This window comes from Misgurnus anguillicaudatus, chromosome 2, assembly GCF_027580225.2.
Source record: "Misgurnus anguillicaudatus chromosome 2, ASM2758022v2, whole genome shotgun sequence".
Classification (NCBI taxonomy): domain Eukaryota; kingdom Metazoa; phylum Chordata; class Actinopteri; order Cypriniformes; family Cobitidae; genus Misgurnus; species Misgurnus anguillicaudatus.
This window is the reverse complement of record NC_073338.2, coordinates 37,360,109-37,384,837: the sequence shown is the minus strand read 5'-3', so window position 1 is coordinate 37,384,837 and position 24,729 is coordinate 37,360,109. Positions and strand designations below refer to the sequence as shown.

The window sequence follows — 24,729 nt, the reverse complement described above, 5'->3', positions numbered from 1 at the left end:
TACTGTTTTTTCTGTGTGCTTCTCAATATTGTCCCTAGAGGCCCTGAGCACTCCACAGGTTCGGTGACCTTCGACCTAAGGAATTTGATCCAAAAATAGAGATTCTGCTATTTGCGTCATTCCAAATCTGTATGGCTTTCCACTTCAAGCCCTCCAAATATGGCTCTGTTTACTTGTAAGATTACTTGGAATAGGACAAGTAATAGTCTTTCTGAACAAGCAGTGTGATTTGACTTATCATTCGTGTCCATAGCTAAATGGTGGGGAACGTGTTACACCTCAGATAATGGTGATGCAGCACCATTGATTTTGCTGGACATAATACACATCTTTCAAGACAGCTACTTAAGTGTGGACTTGTAAATAAATAAAAATAAAATGAATAACTCCACTTACTTGTTTGTGTCATATTTTGAGTTTCCTGAAGATATTTACTACTTTAGGGATGCTTGCTTTACTAAAAACACACCAGCAATATCATCTTGTGGAAAGGTTCAGACACGTGCACTGAAAAGAGAGGCAACACTTATTAAATATCAGCATTTGGGTTCAAACGACAATTTTTTTGCTAATTATTACTTTAATATCTGACAGTAAACTGATTAACTTTCACGATAGTTTCCACTGTAGTGTTCTCTAACGTCAACGTCAGTAGGTGTTTTGTGCACGGTCCTCATACTTTTCATTTTTCATCAAATATTTGATTACCAAAAATTCAGAATGTCCTCATAAAGACAATTATAAGAGTAACACAATGTAATAAAATGTTCAGCGAGTCTTAACAGGTAAAGGGACTTTGATCACCATCATCTCTGCATTTACTTCCTGGAAACGCGTTACCATGGAGACGATGGCGCCTAGAAATGGACGGGAAACGCTTGTCTAAACACAGCTAGCTTAACAACCCAAATCTTTTAAATCACAGATAACAGTTTTCTGCCTTTCCTTTTGTTTATATTTGTATTGAATGTACACCAGCTTTTGTTAATTTGGTTTACAGGAATCTTTGAAAACTCCGGTAAGTGTGTTCAGTTCTAAACTAGTCTTACCTGATACGTCAGTGATCTCAAACATAACCGTTTGTATGCTGAATGTTTGTTAACGAAATATATGCGATCAAAAACTAACACACAGCTGTAAAACCCATAAACGTAACATTTAAACAAAATGTCATTAAAATCAAACATCGAAATCTATTTGCAATGTTACTATTTTCTTAAACTTCTTTTAACCTGCCTAATTTACCTCACCTGAAAATACATTTTTGTATCATGATGTTTCATTTAAAAACACTATAGCAGGCCTGTTTTGCCTAATCTACAACTTCAATAGTTTACATAAACACGCACAGATGGTTTTAGTCAGATGTGTTATATTGTCTTTGATTATCTAGTAATGGATGGTGACAGTGATCAAATAAAGGAGAACCTGAGGCTTCAGTTCCAGGCTCTGCAAGAGCAACAAGTACAACGTATCCAGAAGAGACTGGAGATGAGAAAGGAGGTGGACAGGGACAATACAAGCTTAAATGATCTGGACAAAATAAACATGATGGAAGAAGATGAAGGAATGATTGATCACTTCAATGCCAGGTGACAAAGTAAATGAAAATATGGGAAATGTATCCACATAATAACATCATATTATATAGTGTATACAAGTATGTAATAGGGTTCTATAACAGATTTAATGTTGTAATAGCAAAGCATGATTGCATCTATATTGATACTTCTTACTGACATAGCAAAACAAAATATATAAATAATCTATCATTTATTTTGGTAAACATTTGCACAGTACTTTATGCATAATGTTCTGCATGTACTGTATGTAACTGACGTTATGCTCATCAGAAAAAAAACAAAGCATCAGAAGCATTTTTTTATTTCTTTCTATTAATATTATTGAAAAGTCTTTGTGGTTTCATTTAGGGTGATGCAGAATGAAAACGAGCAGTTGCATGATCAGCTGAGGGAGCTGAGAGATGAGAACGGCAGACTCTATAAACTGCTGAGTGAGAAAGACTTTGAGATTAAACACCTGAAGAAGAAGAGAGAAGAGGACAGGTTAGCTTTAGCAGGTAACCGCTATATACCTGTTATGGTTGAGTGGTTAATACATAAATCGGTTATATCGATAAGACATTAATTTTGAATTTATTGAAGGTACCGCTGGTCTGGCAGGAGAGGCTGCAGCAACCAAAATTGTGGAACTGTCCAAAAAGAATCGTGAATTATCTGCCGAAATGGAACGAGGGAAGACCAAAATTAAATTAGCAAACAACAGAGTCAAAGAACTAGAGAAAGAGGTAAAAAACAACAGTTTCATATTTTATTTTAAATATATTTTTGTGCACAGTGGGATAACATGCAACATTTTCCTTGTCGGCTGGCATTCGAGAATATACATTATGCAATACTTTATTCATCTAGTAATGTATATCACCCTCATCTCTGTTATTTATTAGATTCAGGCCACATTGTTACTTCATCCTGGACAGAAGACAAACCATAAGAAGGCCTCACGGACTGTGGATGAAGTAATATTGATTTATTTTATGCTCATCTGTAATTGATAAAATGTATACCTTGTAATGAAAATGCTTTGGATAAATGCCAAATGCATAGATGTAAATGGAAAATATTTAAACACTTAAAATGTCACTCTATAGCAATATATACATTTATTTACAGTATTTACTTGCAGTTGCCCCTTGATTAGAAATTTTATGTAATGCACTGATAGTTATGCATTTTGCGATAGTGTCCTTATAATTTTGAGCCCACTGTATTGGACCAAAACCCCTTTGACTGATAAATAACCTTTACTGTGGTTTGATGTGTCTTTATGCAGAATAGTCCAGTGGTAAAATCGCTACAGGAGAAGCTATCTGCCTCCCAACTGAAAACATCCGAGTACCGTAACCAAATCCAATCCCTTAAGCAAGAATTAAAAATGGCTCATAAGGTTTGTGGACAACGTACTAAGGGTGCGTTCACACGACAAAATTTTGGGAGTGACAACCGTATTATGGTACCGTGTGAACGCAGCCTAATATTGTCAATAATGTCAGCTGTTTACCATGATCTCATTTAAGCTGTTGTTGTTTTAGGTATTGAGCTGTGAGGTGGGTGAAGAAGTAAACATTCAGCAAATACTGTATAATCCAGGAGGCTGGAGAGGTCGTTCTCAACAGATCCTGGCCCTTCAGAACAGAGTCTGTATAACACTTTCTGATTATCTGATTTGTATAATGATTATTACCATTCATTTATCTGTGCCAACCAGGTTCAGTGTAATGTAAACCAAGGCCACTTGAATCACTATTAAACATCTTACACATTCAAGGTGCGAGACCTGGAGCAACAACTGAGTCAGTCGTCTCACAGGAAACAGCTCGAGGACCTTGGCCTGGAAGATGACATCATCGGAATGGGAAGTCTGCAGAAGACACAAGACAGAAACTTCAGCCACATCCGTAATATAGAGAAAGAGCGGAAGGAGACATTGGAGGTTGTAAATATTAATTAATGTATATAACTAAGTTGTACAGACTTTTTGTGACTTTAGCTTATTCACCATACATACCTTTTCATCTCAGTGCGTGCCCTAACTCTGTCTGACGCACGCACCGCTAGCCTAGCTTAGCACAAAGACTGGAAGTAAATGGCTCCAGCTAGCATACTGCTTCCAATAAGTGACAAAATATATATTGTGATTTGTATAGTCACAGCATGTACAAATAACAAGGTCATATGAGACACAGCCATCTTTTAACCATATTCATATTGGAAACTATATTCTCAGAAGGTTAAGCTCTGCTACTTGGGCGGAGTGATTAGCGCAATTTAAATTAATTTGAATTTGAATAGTGTCTCATATCGTCCCCTTGGAATTATATGGTTCTATCTAACATTTTTGTCAAAATTGAGTTATTCACATATTCTTACTCTGTGACAACTTATTTACATTATGTGATGTTTTATTTTAAGTTTTGTACATTTTGGGACGTTTTATTAAAAAAACAAAAAGGTTCTATCTACAAAATCGAACTCTAAGTTGGCTCTATAAGGTTCTATCTGCGTGAGCTAATCAGCACTTTGAATGCACAGAAGGGGACCAATCAGGATCAACTTTATGGGCTGGTTTCCCAGACAGGGATTATCTTAAGCCAGAACTAGAACTTAGTTTCATTAGAAAATATTTAACAAACATGCCTTACTAAAATACTTGTGTGCATTTTGAGGCAAAACAAAGGGCACTGATGTATTTTAAGATATGTCAGTGCAAGTTGTTTTCAGTTTGGACAGCTCTTACATTTATTTTATTCTAGGACTAGTCTAATCCCTGTCTGTGAAACTGTCCCTATATGTGGTGTTGCCGGCTTTGTCCTTGACGACAGGAAAAATCACAGATACACACAATATCTGTGAGGATTATGGCACGCAACGCAAAGTTTTTAAGAAACCTTTAGATCGACAGCCCGAATTTTAGCAATTTTACCCTACTGTAAAATCCAGCTTAAGCTGGTGAGATGGTTTTAGCTGGTCTCCCAGCTTGGTTTTTGCTGGCATTGCTGGTATAGCAAGCTGGTCTAGCAAGCTGGTCTAGCTGTGTTTTGGTCACTTTTTAAGCTGGTCTAGCTGTGTTTTGGTCATTTTTAAGCTGGTCTAGCTGTGTTTTGGTCACTTTTTAAGCTGGTGTAGCTGTGTTTGTCACTTTTTAAGCTGGTCTAGCTGTGTTTTGGTCATTTTTTAAGCAGGTCTAGCTGTGTTTTGGTCACTTTTTAAGCTGGTCTAGCTGTGTTTTGGTCACTTTTTAAGCTAGTCTGTGTTTTGGTCATTTTTAAGCTGGTCTAGCTGTGTTTTGGTCACTTTTTAAGCTGGTGTAGCTGTGTTTGTCACTTTTTAAGCTGGTCTAGCTGTGTTTTGGTCATTTTTTAAGCAGGTCTAGCTGTGTTTTGGTCACTTTTTAAGCTGGTCTAGCTGTGTTCTGGTCACTTTTTAAGCTGGTCTAGCTGTGTTTTGGTCACTTTCCAAGCTGGTCTAGCTGTGTTTTGGTCACTTTTTAAGCTGGTGTAGCTGTGTTTGTCACTTTTTAAGCTGGTCTAGCTGTGTTTTGGTCATTTTTTAAGCAGGTCTAGCTGTGTTTTGGTCACTTTTTAAGCTGGTCTAGCTGTGTTTTGGTCACTTTTTAAGCTGGTCTAGCTGTGTTTTGGTCACTTTTTAAGTTGGTCTAGCTGGATTTATCTGGTCATGCTGGAAGACCAGCTTACACCAGCTACTGCCACCTTAAACCAGCTAAAACCAGCTAGCAGCTTATGCTGGTCTTTGCTGGATTTTTCAGTAGGGGCAGTCTTTTTTTAGGTCTTGCTGAGGAGATTGTTTTCATAGTTAGACACCACACTAGCCAGCAGTGCTAGCTTCTTAGTTCCTGATATTAAGAGGCAAGCACTAAGATAAAAAATACAGAAAAAATGAACTAACCTATCCTACCCAAAAAAGTGTGTTTACAGTAAGTTATGATTGTTATGTCAAAATGTAAACATGTGAAAGATTGTTAAAGCAGTTACCTCAGTATTAAAATGATTTCAGAATGATTGTAGCCTGTAGCTGCTCAATCCTGCTGAAGAATACAGCGGGGACCAGCATGGGCTCGTGGCTGGTTTTGGCTGGTTTAAGGTGGCAGTAGCTAAGTCCAGCTAGACCAGCTTAAAAAGTGACCAAAACACAGCTAGACCAGCTTACTACACCAGCAATACCTGCTAAAACCAAGCTGGGAGACCTGCTAAAACCAAGTTTTGAGACCGGCTCGAACCAGCTCACCAGCTTATGCTGGTCTTAGCTGGATTTTTCAGTATGGAATGGTATAACATGCTAAAACAAAAGTGTCTATTTTGCAATGAACCCGACATATACAGGAGGATGGTAGAGAAACTGAGGCAGAAGAGGGAAGAAGCAATGTTGTAAAAGAGCAATGTAAAATCAGACTTTTAGAGATAAAAGTGCTAAAAATAAAAATATTAAATGTCATAGAAAGGATTAAAATGTTACTTTCTAACACATGTTGAAAAATTGTTACAAGATTAATTTTATATTTAATGTTTAAATAATGTTTTGGCAGATAGAACCTTATAATTCTTAGCGAAAAGTGTTGTTTTAGAATTAGAAGGTTCTATCTGCATTTGACCCCTTCAAAAAATCCACATTTAGAAATTTGGGAGGATTTTGATATTGTATATTTAGAATGCATTTAGGGTCCCTGTTATTTTCATGTTTGAAAGAAACTTCTTCCCCATGTAAGTTTTCCTATATGTAATGCAAAAACTTTGAAGCTCAATATCTCAAAACTGCTCAGAACGCAGATAGAACCTTATAATTCCAAGGGGACGATATGACCTTGTTATTTCTTACACGCTGTGACTATACAAATCACAAAATATAAATAGGAAAATGTTGGCGTTCTTTTGTCACTTATTGGGAGCAGTATGCTAGCTGGAGCCATTTACTTCCAGTCTTTGTGCTAAGCTAGGCTAGCGGTGGGTGCGTCAGAAAGAGTTACGGGACGAGCAGAGATGGAAAGGGTATGTATGGACTTATCTAACTCTGGGGGATACTGTGAATAAGCTAAAGTCCCAAAAAGTCGGTGTGTTTCTTTAAAGACCATGGGTTAAAAATAACACTAATGACAATGTAACTTTGCAGAAGCTCACCATGGACTATGAAGTTCTTCTTGAAGAGCACTCAGATATAAAGAAGAAACTTGAGGGCTCCAAAGCCAGGAACAAAGTGTTGAGCACAGAGGTTAAAACTCTGAAGTCCCAGATCTCTACCCTGCTGGAGAAAGGCAGACATGACGACGAGCTGGTCGATACCTTACTGGTAACAGAGTATTACCGATAACATATTTTAGGATCTTTGAATACACAGTATAAATCTGTATAAAATGTTCCTGTTGCTCAATGGGTAGTGAATTGTGTTGATCGATTTGAATCCCTGAGAAGGCACATATTGGTTAAAACATACTGACGCTTTGTATAGACGGTTTTATCTGACACACGTGCGGTAACACGATACGCGTCTGGATCCGAACCTTACTTCTGGTTTAGTTTTTTACATGGTCTGACTAGTTGCTAAACTGATCTCTTGAACAAATACCTTGTTGAAAATAACAAATGTTTTGGTTTCCTAGTTATTCTACGTGTTGTTTATTTTGCTTGTTATATAAATAAACTACGTTTAAAGTACTTTGTTGATTCTTAGCGGAGTTTACCGGAATTTACGTGTTGACCACGAAAGCCGCTTGTTTATGTTGTTACTGCTGAAACAGTCTATAAAAGCTTTTACCAAATCCATTAGAGTTTAAATCTAAATGTAATATTTTAACCAGCGATGAGTCTTAAGCAGATAGGAAGCTGATGTTACTTTTGACCTGACCCTCCTCTAACAGAAGCAGCAGACACAGTGGCAGGCCATGCTGGGTCATCTGAGTCAGAAAGGGTCACAGCGTGAGGAGCTCCAGCAGGGCCTGGAGAGACAACTGCACAGTGAGAGCCAGAAGCACAATTCCCTTATCCAGCAGCTCAAACACATGGTGTCAGAAAAAGAGAAGAAGGTCAGAGAGCTGGAGCAGGAGATCCAACAACTGGCCATCAAGGTACGACACGTCTGACTCCAGATAAGATAAGATGTGTTCTTTTCCACATGCTTACATATGTGTTATGTATCTGGTGCAGAAGCAGGAGGCAGGCGACTCAGATGGTAAGATTGGTCCTAACAGCAGATTTTTAACATCGCAACAGGAGAACATCAGGGAGTCAAACCGTACCAGGTATTTATACCCATCTCACAGATAGTTCATATATTTAGCACATTCATGTGTGGCTACAGTATAGAGGACTCTGCAGTATTATTGCTATCTATGCATTTGATCATAATTTCCTGTCGTCATTCCCAGCTGTTCAGACTGTGCTGTTAAAGTCCCGTCACTCCAGGCTCAGTGTTCAGAGTTTAAGGCTCTCTATCAAGCTGCCAGTGTGGAGAGAGACAAACTGCTGGAGCTGACCAAGATGCTACAAAACAGGTAGAACAGAGAAAATTAGTTATACAACATAGTGTAAAAGTGCTCTATTTCTCCATGTGTACTTAAGTTGTAGTAACATTAGTCAATTGGTGGGATCAATTTATGTTCTTTTGCTAGTAGGATATATTAAGCATGTTTGTTCTTTTAAAGACCCACTGGGAATTGTATTCCCTGCTGGGTTCTTATTTCTGTTCAGGTTGTGAATTAAATTGTACAGGGGTCCCTCTAGTGGCAGAAAGATGCCTCTCTCTCTCTCTCTCTTAGAGCACATTCAGTGTACTGAACAACATTGCTGAGGAAAGTTGGAGTTATGCTGCTGACAAATGTTTTTTGAAAAAATATTGGGCAGTTAGCCATTCAGAGATTTATATATTATTTACATCTACACCTGCTGACCAACCCATACCGCAAAAAAAACTTTCTCTGGCCAAAAATATATACTTTAAATATATGCTATATACATTTTGTATAAAGTAATGCTTAATTGAATATATTTTTGAATTTGGAAATATATTAAGTTTCTAGAAATATATACATTTCTAATTTTACATCCCATATGGCAAAAATGTATTCTTTGCCAAAATATATTTAAAATATATGCTAAATAAGTAAATTTTATAAAGTATATTTTTAAAGTTAAAAGTATATATTTTAAAGTATATATTTTTTAAACTGTTTACATGTTCGTAACAAAGTTTTTCTTCCATTGTGACGTGAATATATTTCCTTGGATTGAAATATATGGAGGGCTACATATATTTTTAAAACTTCAAAACGTATTTATTTTAAAATATATTTTAAAATCTACAAAAAGGGGCCAAAAAATATATTGATAAAAAATAAATATATTTTAAAATATATTTCAACAAAAATATATATTTTCCTGCATGTTAAATGCCTTTCATTTTGCTTTTTAATGCACAAAAACATTTTAGGAATTTATTTAACTTTTTTCCAAAAATATAATATGAATATATACTAAATATATAATCTAATTTTATATTACATTATATACATTTATTACACTGCTCTCTAAAATGCTAGATTCTGATTGGCCAGTCACGACATTCTAGTTCTTTTTAGATAACTACCGCTTAAAACTATACACAGTACACACAGTAGCCCGGATACTGCAAATCATTTTGACAGGTACAGTTCAATATAAAAAATTTAAATATTAATAACATATTCGGCATTGCATTTATAAATGCTTAAATAAAATAGTGTGTTAAATAAAATACTTCAAATCAATATTTAATGTTCCTTAATGCACATTTGTAAGGTCAGACGCTGATGTTGGACCTCACTCAAAGTCTCCGTCCTAATTCATCCCAAAGATTTTCTATTGGGTTGAGGTCAGGATTCTGTGCAGGCCAGTTCCTCCACACCAAACTCGCTCATCCATGTCTTTATTGAGCCATCCTTAAACTGTTCCCACAATGTAAAAATGTAAATGAAAATGAAATTAAATTGTCCAAAATTTCTTGGTATGATGAAGCATTAAGAGTTCCGTTCACTTGAATTAATTATAACACCTGAATTCAATGATTTGCTGGGGTGTCCCAGAACTTTTGGTAATAAAGTGTTTGTTTGTATGTATGTATGTAAATATATGACTAAAAGCATCCAAAAACAAATTAAAAGTCAGTCACCCTTTGCCTAGAAATTGCAAAACCGTAATCGAAGTTTCACCTTAGGATGATTTTTAAAGCATATTGAAGGAGTTTTAATCTGGGCTCTTATTGGCTGCTTTTCCTTTCTGTCTATCTGTCTGTCTGTAAAAAAGTTTTTCCAATAACCGGTTTATTTAATAAATCTGTTTGGCACAGGTATTTTTTATTTACAAAACTAATTTCAATTAAAAGATTTTTAAGATAATAGTTAACATTACAGTGTTTTAAAACTTATACATTCAATATATACATACAAAAATATACATATACATAAATAGGTAATTTAAATAATAAGTTTCTCCCTTTTGCATTATGCTTTTCTTCTGAATCCATATAGTTCCATTCTTTTATATTTGTAATAAAAATTTCCATGTTTTACAACAAACCACCCAGAATATCTTACACACCAAGCACATACAGTAGCAATATCCTGTCAAGCAACCCGCAATCATTGTGAGTGAAGCCGGACTATCATCTTGGTGATTGTTTGAATTTGTGCCGTAGGGAAGAAGAGTTGAAGCGGCAGTGTGAAGAAGCCGAGCAGAAACTCAGACAAGAATGGCAGCGTTCGGTCGTGCTGGAACAGCAGCTGGAGAAAGCCAAACTGGACTCGAGGAAAGAATCAAGTCGGCCTGGAACTAATCGGAGTAGAACAGGTTCTGAATTTTGATTGTATACTTCTCCTCCTGTATATGTTTATTCATATCCCATCTTATTATTGAATAAAGTCTAATGAATTGAATTATCTTGTATGTACGCAGGAAGCTCTGGCAGCTCTCTGAGTCTCCCTGAGAGACAGGAAAGCCTGTTTCCCAGAAGCCCCACAGATGTCAATCATGACGCTCAACTTAATGAACTCAGAGCACGGTACTTCAGATTTGTTTCTTGCCAAATCTAAGTATGCTAAGTAACTATAAACATATCTTTATGATTTAAACAGTTTCTAAATCTCTATAGACATGCAGGTAAATAAGTTGCCTGTTCCAGACCAGTAACTATATGCAGGCATGTTTTCTTGCTCCTGCAGACTGGCACTGCAACTGGAGGAGAACGAGGCCTTGAGAAACACCCTGAGGAACACCTTGAAGGAAAAGAAAGAGAGCCTGCAATTCTACAAGGACATGATGGACCAAGCCAAACAGAGCTTCCAGCAAGCCCACAAAAAGCATGAGCAGGGGACTTAGTTTGTCGGAAAACCTCCCTTTTGATGATCGACCTCAAAGAGGCTCGTTGCTCGAAAACAGAGATCCCTTAAGGACAAACTGGTTTTGACTGGACACTCAATCTACATACAAAGTCTTGTGTTTATGTCACTCAAACTTCAAGACTCCATCAGCCCATCAAGCATTGAGAGGTCACGGGAGATAAATCCATGATACTTTTTACAGCAAGGTGAGTTTGCAACATTTAGAAGCAAGAACGTTAGTTATCAAGTTCTCATCTGATGTTTACCAAGTTAATACAATGTACTTTGAAGAAAATTGACTGATTGTACTATTAAGAGAGACCTTGCTTGTTTAAAACATTTTAAGAAATGATTCAGGTAAACCAACAAGACTTTTGGCTCCCTAAACTGGAAACAAACTTTCCTGCCTTCTTTTCTGACGCACTTTGCTCATTAATATTTGATTTGTGTGCCGCGGTGTGTAACTAGGACGAAAAGTTAAACCGAAACAAGCCCCCCCCGTGCTTAAAAAAAACCCAATCCTCATTGTACACCCTCACGAGCGATATGTTTGCCAAAACGTGACATCACATTGGCCGTCTTTACTCTTGGTTACGTTTACCGTATCAGCCTTTGCATTCATACAGGCCTACATGAGTTATTCTGTTTCCTGGTTTGAGGTTTGAGGCCTCCCTTCCCAATCACGCTTAATTTAAACCTGTGGCTCAAGCAGTGTACACCTCTTGAAATGGCGCACTATTTCATCTTCCCAGAATCCTGAGGGACGCTGGCAAGCCGAAGGCTGTAATGAGTGCATAAGTACCACAAGACAAAAATATCATCCAGGATTGGAAATGATGAAAACGCCTTATTTACATTAAGAAACAAAAAGCAGCTTGTGTTGCTTTATGAGATCTCAGGCAAGGGATGTTTGACCGGGAAAACGGTATAAAGTTTTAAAGTCAACGCGAGATCGAAAACGACCGAGCACTTCGAAATGGATGTTATTGCGCATGATTCATCAGTGTATGGTAGTTTACAATCATCTCTGGAAACTTATGATTTATTTATTTATTTCTAACTGAGAAAAAGGAAAAGTACATTACAACACACAAATAAATATCAAATGAACAAAAAGCACCTTCTTCGAAAAGGGATAGGGCTTATCAAAACCTATCCCCAAAAATCACAGTACCTATTAAAACTCACACCAAACTATTTAAATTAACCATAGCTTTTAAAATAATAAAAAAACTCTGAAATTACTTTAGTTTTAGTTGATGTCATCAAGGCTAGAAGTAACGTTACAGTAGTTTTTCACCCAACAATTTTCTTAATGAAACATAAGGAGACCACCTCAGGCCCCAATCACTTTAATTGTATGAAAAAGCTGTATTAACGTTCTTCTTTAAAAGAAACTCATACAGTGGGTGTTTAAAATACATATAGTGAATATTTGATGAAACATTGTTTATCATTAGATAAACTATCTTTTATCACTATTGAATATTTAAAAGTATCTGAATAGCCTAATTTAATTAAAACTATATTTTACATTATATTTGTGTGTGATATGTGTTTAAGGTTAGTTAGGGCAGTGGTTTTCAAACTGGGGGCCGCGAGATGGTGCCAGGGGGCCCCAGTTTTATGACATTTTATGAAATACATTAATTTGTCATCAATTCTGTGTATAAATAAGGCTACTTACCAAAAGCACTACTTTTTTGTATAATTTAAAGTTTTTTTATTAAAATGTTGAGTTTTAGAACAGTTTTTTGTTACAAATTTTCTTTGGGGGGCCGTGAAGGAATGCACCGTACACAAGGGGGGCCGCACGCTGAAAAAGTTTGGGAACCACTGAGTTAGGGTATAGCATTGTTAGCTTAGCAACGCATACTCTACTAAAATTAATCCAAAAATGACAAGGGTTTCATTTATTTAATTTAAGTTCTTGTATAGGTTTGTTTTCAACCTTTACATATTCATTGAACAGAGTTTTGACTCCATTATATTTTTTCGTGTATGTGATTTATGCGATAAATCAATGAAAATGAATTTACTGATCATCACATTCTATCAGATTGACCTTAGATTTATATCAGTTCAGTCACTACAAACAGACATTACAGTACTTTTGTTTACCGAAACAAAGATTTTAACATTTCAAACAGATGCAGTATGTTGTGGCTGAGATCTATTTGAACTCTGATATGTACTGAAATAAATCCAATAGTGAGTACAATATAGTTGCTAAAGCACTGTTTAAAATGTCTTCTGTATATTATTTGCTAAGAATAAATTATATGAAATGTTAATAATATAGGAGACACTGTAGTATTATTTATATTATAAATACATTGTTTTTGTTTTAATGATTAAAATGATTAAAGAGCACTTATTTAATTGCTAAAAAACAAGGTTATTTTGTGTATTTCGTATAATACGATGTGTTTTATGGTTCAAAAAACACACATACCGTACATTTTTGTAGCTCCAGATATCCCTGTCTTCCTGAAACGCACTGATTTTGTACAAAGCACATCGATTTGAAAAGCGTTGAGTCCCTGATTGGTCAGCTAATCTGTACGTTGTGATTGGCCCAAGTACAAATAAACATTTGATTCTTACCATTTTGGAATCCATTCAGCTGATCTCCGGGTCTGGCGCTAGCACTTTTAGCATAGCTTAGCACAATCCATTGAATCTAATTAGACCATTAGCATCGCGCTAAAATATAACCAAAAAGTTTTAATATTTTTCCTATTTAAAACTTGACCCTTCTGTAGATATATCGTGTACTAAGACCGACAGAAAATTAAAAGCTGCGATTTTTTTTTTGGGCAGATATGGCTAGAAACTATACTCTACTATACCAGAGAGAGTATAGTTCCTAGCCATATATGCCTAGAAAATCGCAACTTTTAATTTTCTGTTGGTCTTAGTACACGATGTAATACAGAAGAGTCAAGTTTTAAATTGGAAAAATATCAAAACTCTTTGGTTATTTTTTAGCGCGATGCTAATGGTCTAATCAGATTCAATGGATTGTGCTAAGCTATGCTAAAAGTGCTAGCGCCAGACCCGGAGATCAGATGAATAGATTTCAAAAAGGTAAGAATCAAATGTTTAACTCTAGGGGAGCTGGAAAATGAGCATATATATATATATATATATATATATATATATTTTTTTTTTTTTTTTAAAGTGGAATGTCCCTTTAATACACATTTACACACCAAAGTAAATGTAATACCGTGAATCGGAAGATATGTGCTCTTTGAAACGAACTATTTTAGTTACATGGCATTTTTCTATAGAGCTTCTATACTAAACTATAGCATGAGTATGGTAATGCATCTCTCTAAATAACTGGCTGTATAGACCAAACAGATATGTATTGTGCTACACAACCCCATGGCCATCAAAAGGTGTGGATTTATTCCCAAACACCCAGCAATAACCCCCCGAGCCAAATGCATACCTGTGTCAACAACGTGCACGTAAACAGACTCACCTATTTGTCATTCCATCTTTGAATGGGCTCTTTCTCCGTGCTGCTCCTCTGAGGTATTCCCTCGTTTCGGACCACTGCTTCCTCCACACCATTGACTACATCCAGGAACTTAGGTAAATAAGTCCCCGGTGTGCAGGTAAACCGTTCAATGCCAGTTTTGCCAGTTTGACCAAATCACTGCCGTTTAAATAAATGGATTAATTTTGCACCATAAAAGCAATGATTATTTAAAAAAAAAATCTGGAATGTGATAAACACAGTAAACTACTGTAAAGTAAGTCTACCAGTGAATTTAGTAACACTTCACATTACATTATGTCCTCAGTGTGATTAGATAGGAAGTTACTATCAGTGCATGCATAATTTATATAGGTGACTAATAGTTTTCATCAATAACACTTACATGCATTACAATGAACACTGAAATGTAGAGTTACGCGGTATAACAACGCTTTATACCACGGGTCTGTTGAATGCTGTATTCTGATTGGTTGAGAAATGTTCCGTGAGTATGCATTATTTTTTGATAACTGCACACCTAACTTGTCATATGTCTTAAAAATAGGCACCAGAGCAATGTTTGTGGTAACCGTGGTATAAGAGGAATAATTTACTCCGGTCCTTTGAATTATTTGAAAATAATGCACACACGCAGTGTGACAGCACTCTGCTTTGCGCCGTTCCGCATTACCACTGGGTGTGCATTATTTTCTTATAATTCAATGGCCCGTTGTCAATTATTCCTTACGTAAACTGGCCTTGTGTTCCAACAGATAAAGAAAAAACAATTAACCCTTTCCTGTAGTGTAGTATTGTCAGTTATATAAATCAAATGGTGAAGTATGGGCCTAAAAAATGTAAAAAAAAAAATGGTCCCTAGCTGTCACTGGGGCAATACCCTTTAAAAAGTATATAATAGTACCTCATAGGTTCTTATTAGTACCAAAGAGTGCATACACAGATCGAATAGACTCTGGGGCAGATCCGAAGTCTCATGGAATTTGGGTATTACCTCAAATTAGTATGTGAAAGGTACATATTTATTTGTACCTCAAAAATTAGGATATTTTTAAAAAACAGCTATACACTCACAGAAATAAAGGTACAAAAGTTGTCACTGGGACAGTACCCTTTCAAAAAGGTACACCTTTGTGCCCAAAGAGTGCATATTAGTACTTCAAAAGGGACATATTGGCAGTTCAAAGATACATGTTTGTACCTAAATGGTACATAATAGGACTTTTTTTAAAGGGTACTGCCCCAGTTACAGTTTTGTACCTTTATTTTTGACAGTGTAGGGACCATTTTCTGACCATTTTTTGACAGTGACGCGCAGGAAAGCGAATTATTTTTTTGTAGTGCATCTTGGGACACATACCCCCACCAATAGAACCCATCACATACCAGTAGAGACCCATAGAGACCATTATAATTTCCATTACAACCAATAAAATTCCCATTAAACCATTAAAACCAATAGAATTTCAGTGATGGTTTCTATTGTTTTTTTTTTTACCAGGGCTTACATTACTTTGTCTAAGTTGCATACAGTACAATGTTTTGCCTGGTAATCAATAAAACCCCATAAAAATCCTATAAATTTGTGTTGTACAAAATGATTTTGGGCTTTTATGGACAGTAACAAAAAACATTTAAGACCACCATAATAACACACATTTTTGTTTCTAAATTTACTCCGTATTAAAGCTGTAACTTTTTTGGTGCTCAAAATCTGCAACAGGTTCATCATTTCTGATTGCTTGGATTTCTGTTGAGTCTTGGGATTCAATATTCAATATTTACAAATCTGCTATTTATTATTTTAAAATGAGGCATTATGCAGATCAGTCTTTGTTGTTTACCAATGTATTTTTTCCCAAAACTTTCTGGTTGTTAGTGTTTTTTGCCTTAGAGGCGGACACTACTTAAGTATTTTTACTTTCTACATAAAAGAAAAATTTTAAGTATTCATATTTTATCAGTGTTTTTCTTTGGAAAATATACATTATTTAATTACATTATTTAAGTACATTAAACATGTAGTTTTTTTTACTTTTACTTAAGTAAAAAGTACTTTTGCACTTTACTCAAGAGAAGTAAAAGTACACAATTTTGATGTTATTAGGTATTAAATACATTTTAATATGCAATATAAAATGTATACACAGTATGATTCTATGCTTTAGAATGTAGTGAACATTTTGTAGTAAAGTTAATTTTTTCCCAACATAAACACTTTTGTTCAAACTCAAAGTACCCAAGTAGTGTCCACCTCTACATTACCATGATTAAACCACAAGATGGCAGCGTACATCAAATTAAACCAACAAGCTGAATTTCTTTCTTACAAGATCTATTGATTGAGATGAACAATTATTTGTAATATAATGTCATTGTAAAAAAAAGTACTTTTAATGTAGCTTGCTACTTTTTAATAGTCATTTACAATGTAGCTAACTACTTTTTCAGATTGGTAGCTTGGCTGTCGTTAAACTACTTTTACTAATAATTAGCTTGTAGCTTATCTAACTACAGTTTCAAAGTAGCTTCCCCAACACTGTTAAAACCCAATGAAGTAATCCCCTGCATTACCAGGGCATGGGTTCAGCTTGCATAAATTTCATTCCCATGAATACATTAGTCATGCTCTGACTGTTCATTAACTTTCATTAAGTAAATGCCTGGGATTATACAGGAAAACATGAAAGACACAATACCACTGCCAGAAAGTTTAATAGTACACTGTAATGTCCCATAATGACAGATATTTTATTTTCCTGACCCAAGATTAGGCGAAAATAGCACAATAAAGTGCAGGCGTAGCGTTTCAGATGCTCAGCATTCAGACTGGCACCCCGGGCTATGATTGGTGCTCTTAGCAGCACCACATCACGTCTCTCAGTATTACGGTTTGGCAAGGGGTTTTATGAGAGGCCTTCTGGGTGGCGGCCCCTGCACATGACTCCAATGCAGATACGCCATTTTTCCACAATCCCACGGGTGGATCGTTCTTTATAAGCTAATTACTCGAAATAAAACCGTTAAAAGGAAAGGGTCAGTCCCTATTATTAAGTCATTTAAATAACTGTGGGGTGTTCCTATTTTTGGACGAGCGATACAATCCTTATTCATGTTCCATTTTTGTCTTATAACGCTCGATTCCCATCACTCTCACGACATTTTTCCATGACACTATTATCTCACCATTACTATGTGGTTTAAGAGCCTATGGCCATGAAATGGTGACTGTAAAATAAAAGCTTTTTTAATGGAATTGCCAAAAATGGTACATGAAGCAGTATACAGGTTGCTACAACACCAGAATACTATACTGGCTGTTATGTGTATGCACTGCTAAATCAATAATATTCATTTCAACTATGAAGTACCATTATAAGGCTACCTGACCTAACTGGGGCCATCAATAGAGAAAGATGTAAATACATAAACTTTAATGTGTGCAAAACCAAACTTAACCCCATTGAGGTTTCCATATTATAAACATAGATCAGAAACAGATACATTTTGCTATTTTATCATTACAAGCACTCCTTAAGAATTTCACCAGTGATCTTGACATTCATATCATTCACTACTCATTAGCTATAGAGGGTATGCATTCACGTCACTATTCCACGTGACTACGCCGGAACTCGCCCTGTCGAGTGGCAAAAGTTCAACAAAATGGCTGGTTTTCATAGAGACTGCTGCGAAAATTCCAGTAAACCTGACTATAATCAGCTTAAATTGAATTTAGTTGGACTTGTTAGCAGAGGTGGACAATACTAAGCTACATCAGTTACACTTTCCAAGCATCTGTGTTTTATTAGGTTGTTTGTATTGGGGAAAATGTTTTTTCACTACATTCTAAAGCATAGAATCATACTGTGTATTCTTTAATATTGCATATTAAAATTTATTTAATACCTAATTACATAAAATTGTGTACTTTTACTTGAGTAAAAGTACGTTAATGTACTTAAAGCAACACTATGTAGTTTTTCAACCTTTAAATAATGTCTCTAAAATTATTTCAGTGATAGAACAACTCTTAACTGGACAAATTCTACTGCTGCTGCAACCTGAGCAACCTCCTAGCTGCTACAAGCACACTCTGAAAGTGGAGGTGGAGGGTAGGAAACACAGCCTCGCCCCTCCCCCTGCCTGCAGAAGAGTGTCTGATACCAGGCACTGTTGCACTTTTCAACCACATGGGGGAGCCGTAAGTCAATTTTACATGTAAACTACATAGTGTTGCTTTAAATATTAAATATAAAACAAAAACTTATTATATATGAAATGTAATAGAGTAAAAATTATGATAATATGCTTTGGAATATATGTTTTCCAAAGAAAAACACGTATAAAATATACAAATATTTGAAAAAATATGTTTAAGCAGAAAGTAAAACCTCACATTCACAAAATACACGCAAAACACTCCCTTAACACTAAACCCTGATTACGCATGAGATTATGCGAGTATCTGGCAAACGCAAGTGTCTTTTCTATCATAAACCCTTTAGACGCATCTGCAGCAGACAAGACACGTGATGCACATAGGTTTACTTGACCCACCGAACACATATTTTGAAATCACAAACCACTCACATTACGGGCTACATACATGTTGTGACGAACTTCGCATCGTGCGCCCTCGAATAAATAAGTCACCGGTTGCCACTGGATATATTCATGGCGAGAACGGGTTAATCCATTCACAAGTTATTCTTCCAAGCTGGGGAAGGACAATTTGGCATCTCTAATTCACCTAACCTGCATGTTTTTGAACAGTGGGAGGAAACCGGTATACCTGGAGCAAACCCACACTGACACTTCACACAGAAAGACCTCCTAACCTACACTCTCAGAAAAAAAAGGTACAAAAGTTGTCACTGGGATGGTACCTCTTAAAAAGGTCCTAAAATGTAGAGATATCTACCGCTAAGGTACCTTTGGAGTACCAATATGCACATTTTAGGTATAAAAAAGTACTTTTGAAAAGGTACTGCCCCAGTGACAACTTTTGTACCTTCTTGTAAATTTTTTTTCTGAGATCTTCTTGCTGTGATGCAACATTGCCACTGTCTCGCCTCTATTAAAGCATTAAGCTTAACTACAAGAGCTTGAAACACATTTGAACCTTCTCTGTTGGACATGACCTTAACCCAGCATATACACAGCCTAATCAATTCAAATTTACTAGTCCATTTTGAAATTAGTTTTTGCACACGCCTAGCATGTGGCATAAATGTTATTTTAAAAGAATATTTTGATATCAAATCTGATTGAGATAGAATCAGTAATTAAGAAAACGCATGACATTCATATCTAATGCAAGTCCCCCCCAAGGTCTCTGTAGGCAGTAATTCCAAGATCTTAACATTATGGTGACATTTGCTCTGTTTTTGTTCATTATCTTTTCTCTCGGCTCTCAAAGAAAGTGCAGAAAACCTTGTCAGTCAAGCTGTGGAGATGTACAGGGCTGTTGATATATTCTCACTACAGTCGCCTGTAGCATGAATAAAGCTCAGAGAAAATCACAGCACAGAAATGTCACATCCCTTGAATAAAGGGTGGAAAATCCTAAAGTAAAGAACAGATTAGGATAGGAGCTCCTGATAGTTGATAATAACTTAAAAGACTATCTGTTTGGTTTACAAGCGACATATCCTATGGTTCTTCTACAAAAATCTTTACATTGTTTATATTGAAATGTAGTTTTCTCCTCCCTGCAGTTTTTGTGTTGTGGGTGTCAGCACATTGCTTTTTAACAAACTGAAAGTTTTTTTAGGTATTGTTCATAGCACACATGACTTTAAAGCATTAAAGTTTAACACTCAGAATTATGGGCTTTAAAGTTTTAACAAAGCCTTACGTTACATTCATGAATATTGCTCAAATTAATTAGTGCTCCTGAATCATATAAACACAGACACTGTAACATAAAACAATGCTGTTAAATGTGTTTTCTTACATTGCATGCTCTTTATGTCAATTTAAAAAAAGTTTAATAAACTTACATTTCTTTTTCCTTATTGCCTCACACTAGTCTGCTAACAAACACTTTCTACCTGCTGGCTTCTACTTTGCTCAAATTCACATTGTGCCATTGACGTGAAACATGTGACGCACTCCATGTGCTAAATTTGTACATTCAATTCTTCCCTGTTACATGTGAACTGGAAAACAAGGAAGTGTGGGCTTATACAAGAAGCAGTAGCAGTCTGTGCATTTCAAACCTATAGGCCAGTGGTGTCCTACCTGAATGAATCCATCTCGTAATACCATCATTGTGAAATCACAGCAATAAAAGAAGCACATCAACAGTTTAATTGCAAATAAAATAGAAATTATTGTACTTTACACCTCAAGGAATAACAGTCAAAGAGACTATTACTATTAACGGGACTCTCCAGACGCTCCCCTAGAGTTAAACATTTTATTTTTACTGTTTTGGAATTCATTCAGCTGATCTCCGAGTCTGGCGGTAGCACTTTTAGCATAGCTTAGCATAATCCATTGAATCTGATTAGACCATTAGCATCGCCCTAAAATATAACCAAAGAGTTTGGATTTTATTACGCACTGCCCAAAAATAGTCCCCTCGGTTACTCTCAATAGCAGGGGACTATTTTCAGGTGCTGCGTAATATCATGGCGTGTCCTGTAGCCATGCTACATGAAGTCCTTGATTATTACGCCAGAATGAGAGTGTAGTTCCTAGCCATATCTGCCTAGGAAATTGCAACTTTAAATTTTTCATCGGTCTAAGTACAAGATGTAACTACAGAAGAGTCAAGTTTTAAATAGAAAAATATCTACTCTGGTTATTTTTTGCGCAATGCTAATGGTCCAGTCAGATTCAGGGGATTGTGCTGAGCTGTGCTGGAGGTGCTGGCGCCGGACCCGGGGATCGGCTGAATGGATTCCAAAACGCGAATTCTGTATGGGAACTCTAGGGGAGCTGGAAAATGAGCATATTTTCAAAAAAGTGAGGTGTCCCTTTAAAAATAAAAACTACAACATTTTTTTGCTAAAGAAATTGCATAAATGGTTCTTGAAAAAGCTTACAGGTGTAAGTGTTTTGAAGAATCAAACGTATAACAAATTACTTTGTCGACATTCTGTTATTCAAAGATAGAATAATAAACAGAGTGTATCAAAGGTTTAATATTAAAAAAGTGATATTCCCCAAATTTACATTTTACCAAAATTATGTTCTTGCTAAATAAATACATTAAACTCACCAAATTCACATCTGGATTATTTTTAAACAAAATCCATCCTCCTTTCTTTCCTCAAAAAGAGTTCGATCACTTCACTTCTGTATAGCTGAAAATCAGTCATGAGACCTTTTACGTCATGCCGCCATCTTGAGTACCTACCGAGTACCAGTATGCTACTGACAAGCATTGGCTAGCTTGCTACGATTAACGGATTTCTTATCTTTTATCGTCTATGATTCTTACTGATACAGGAAAGGGCCACGAAAGACAACAGTTCGCACCTCGACTGTCATAAAAAGAAATGCTACTTAAAAAATATCTTTGTTAGGGTGTGATGCCTACTCAATCCCTGATGTGTTCTTCCGGCCGCTGTCCACTGCTACCGAACTACCACTATTTTTACAACACTGGGCGGCACGACACAACATGGAACTTTGCTTGAAGTATCACCTGGATCTCTACACATGAACGCGAGCATTGAGAACATTGTTTGTGTACAGAGAGTTTAATAAAAAGAAAGGGTTTGAAAAACTGACTTTGGCTGTTATGGTGTCCGCTCGCTATCTTTGCCAGACATAAACAATCGATTTCCGAATGCGAATGAATGAATCTCATATTAGGCTCCTTTTTCAACAAGAAGGTCAATATTGTTTTTCACTTGCGACAAAACAACAAATTATCCTTGCATTTATATGAAACTATGCTTTAGGAGCTATCCATCTTTACTCTCCTCTCTCCTTATGTCGCATTCGGAGATCGATACATATTGACTGGGAAGTTGTTCAAAACCTTCTTTTTAGGAAACTCTGTGTACACAATGTTCTCAATGCTCGAGTTCACGTGTAGAGACACAGGTGATACTTCGAGCAAAGTATCATGTTGTGTCGAGCCTTCTTAGTGTTGTAAAAATAGCGATTTTGATGCTCACAACATATTGAAGGTATAGCTTCTAGTTCTTTTGCGACCACTTCAGGTACTCAACATGGCGGAAGACAAGTGAGTGACGTCAGCTGATATTCATGAACAGGTTAAGTCCTTTTCTATGTCCAGTAGTATTTCTTCTGGCATAAGTTTTAATTTGTTTTAGGGTTGAGAATGTCCGTTCGACTAAAGCAGTGGACACATGAACAATCATTGTGAACACAGGAACATGTCAATGCGTACAGTCTCACATGCTCATACCCAAATTTCAAATCAGGAAATCAAAGAATTTCAACAGGATTTTTGCCTTTAAAATCAGTTATGCATACATTACAAGTTTACATGCACAACATTTTGTCAATCCGACTGAATTTAATACGATTGAAAGTTACGACAATACAGTTTACATGCACCCAAAACTGACTAAAATGTTTGTTTACATGTACATTCTATGTAACCCTTACCGAACGTCTGCACAAGCGCACAGCCAAGGTTGCCAGATTCGGGTATCCCAATCGACATTCAAAACCAGCCCAAAAGCATCCTAATGACTATTCACAGCCCAAATATCAATAACTTATCAATGAAATCCTTTCATCTTTAACCTGCAGAAAAAAAACAACTTGTGGAAACAGTCTAAACAGTAGCCCAAATCTAAACTCGAAAAAAGAGGACTTGGCAACGCCACGCTGCTGACAGCATCTCTCATCAAGTTCACACTTTATCTCTGGATAAAAGTCAAAGCTGACTTGGAGAAAGTTGTTCTTAAGAAGTTTTCAGATAACGAAAACACAATTTCAAAAGGCATGATGCTATTTTATTGCTTTATGTAGCCTAATATTATAAAAGTACACATGAACGCCGTAGATTGTACAGCATGTGACCCAATTATCTTAATAAAACGTGTTGCCATTGCATGTTTCTGTGACGAGAATCATGATACTTAAATAAGAGGTAAATATAAGGCGTGAACTTGAGCACAATTGTTTACACATGTGCACAATATATGTTTGCGTCCGAGCGAGAAAATACTACGATTCACGCGTTTACATGTGTACTTTTCTCCCGATGATCACAGATCGGACTAAACCACCCCTCGAAATTTGCATTTGATCAACCTCAATCGTATTGATTAAAGTGTTTACGTGAAGGCTTTTCAATACGATTGAGCCATCAATACGTTTACAAACGGATTGTTTGGTTGCATGTAAACGTAGCTACTCAGTTCCGTTTTTAGCCGAGACAGATTGAAAATTGTTCCGTGACTGCGTTAAGCTGGAGAACGCTCATGGGAATTTTTTCCAGTATGTTTGAAACTGAATCAAATGACGTGAAATCTTGACATCATTGTAGGTGTGCTGGATGGCATCGGTGACACCAACTCTAAATCTGATTGGTTAATGCAATGATTTCATTGCTATCTATCTTAAAGGCTCTCTAAGCGAATAATGTGCGACGTCACTTCCTGTTGATGTTTGAACTGTTTTCAAACAAACGGAGCGTAGCTAACGCCTCCCCCTCCCTCTCCCAACCCCCACCCCCAAATCCTTCTTGTCGTTTATTGGCTGGAACACTTTGTTATGTTTTGTTGTGCTAGTGTAACCCACACAAGGTTACTGAGTGCAATTCTCTTTATCGCCTGCGAGTGGCGCAAAGGAATCACTCTGCCTGCAAGTTGCCAGGCAACATACCAGTAAAACAAACACTTGATGACTTTCCTCCGGTGAAGACGCTGTTAGAAAGTATCAAGATCTGGTTGAAAGCAGTGAGACAGAGAGAAAGTTAAGCTGCTGATATTGAGTTTTTCAAGATACCTCCGATTGGTTTTTTAGAAAGGGATAGATCTGATTCTGACCCTAGCGGTCAGTGGCGAGCCAACCACAGAACTGAATGGACCAAGAGCCTGGTGTGGCCAACTGTGGCATCTTTGGACCTATGATCATCATCATATGCCTCCATTTTAAATACAGATAAGAACACGTAAACCTACCCGGGTAGTGAAGAGAACACATATATATATACTTCAAGGAACACACACAAACACACTAAGAACTTCCATGGACTCTTTCCTCAATTTAGTTATTTATTTTGAGTTTATGGTGCACTGTGCACTCAGGAAGCCGGCTTAGGTAGGCAGGGATTGTAA

At 36.5% G+C, this 24,729-nt stretch overlaps 1 protein-coding gene across 1 annotated transcript; it reads left to right on the top strand.

Moving 5' to 3' along the window:
• The first annotated feature begins 690 nt into the window (after nt 1–690).
• Nucleotides 691–11,236, top strand: ccdc13 (coiled-coil domain containing 13). The gene is made up of 15 exons (XM_055203059.2): nt 691–1,018; nt 1,394–1,592; nt 1,932–2,080; nt 2,166–2,308; nt 2,468–2,539; nt 2,854–2,967; nt 3,113–3,217; nt 3,349–3,513; nt 6,705–6,881; nt 7,450–7,656; nt 7,736–7,830; nt 7,957–8,082; nt 10,260–10,411; nt 10,517–10,622; nt 10,783–11,236. Exons 2-15 carry the CDS (start codon nt 1,396–1,398, stop codon nt 10,937–10,939), a joined length of 1,965 nt encoding a protein of 654 aa, XP_055059034.2. The 5' UTR covers nt 691–1,018; nt 1,394–1,395; the 3' UTR covers nt 10,940–11,236.
• Nucleotides 11,237–24,729: the final 13,493 nt, after the last annotated feature.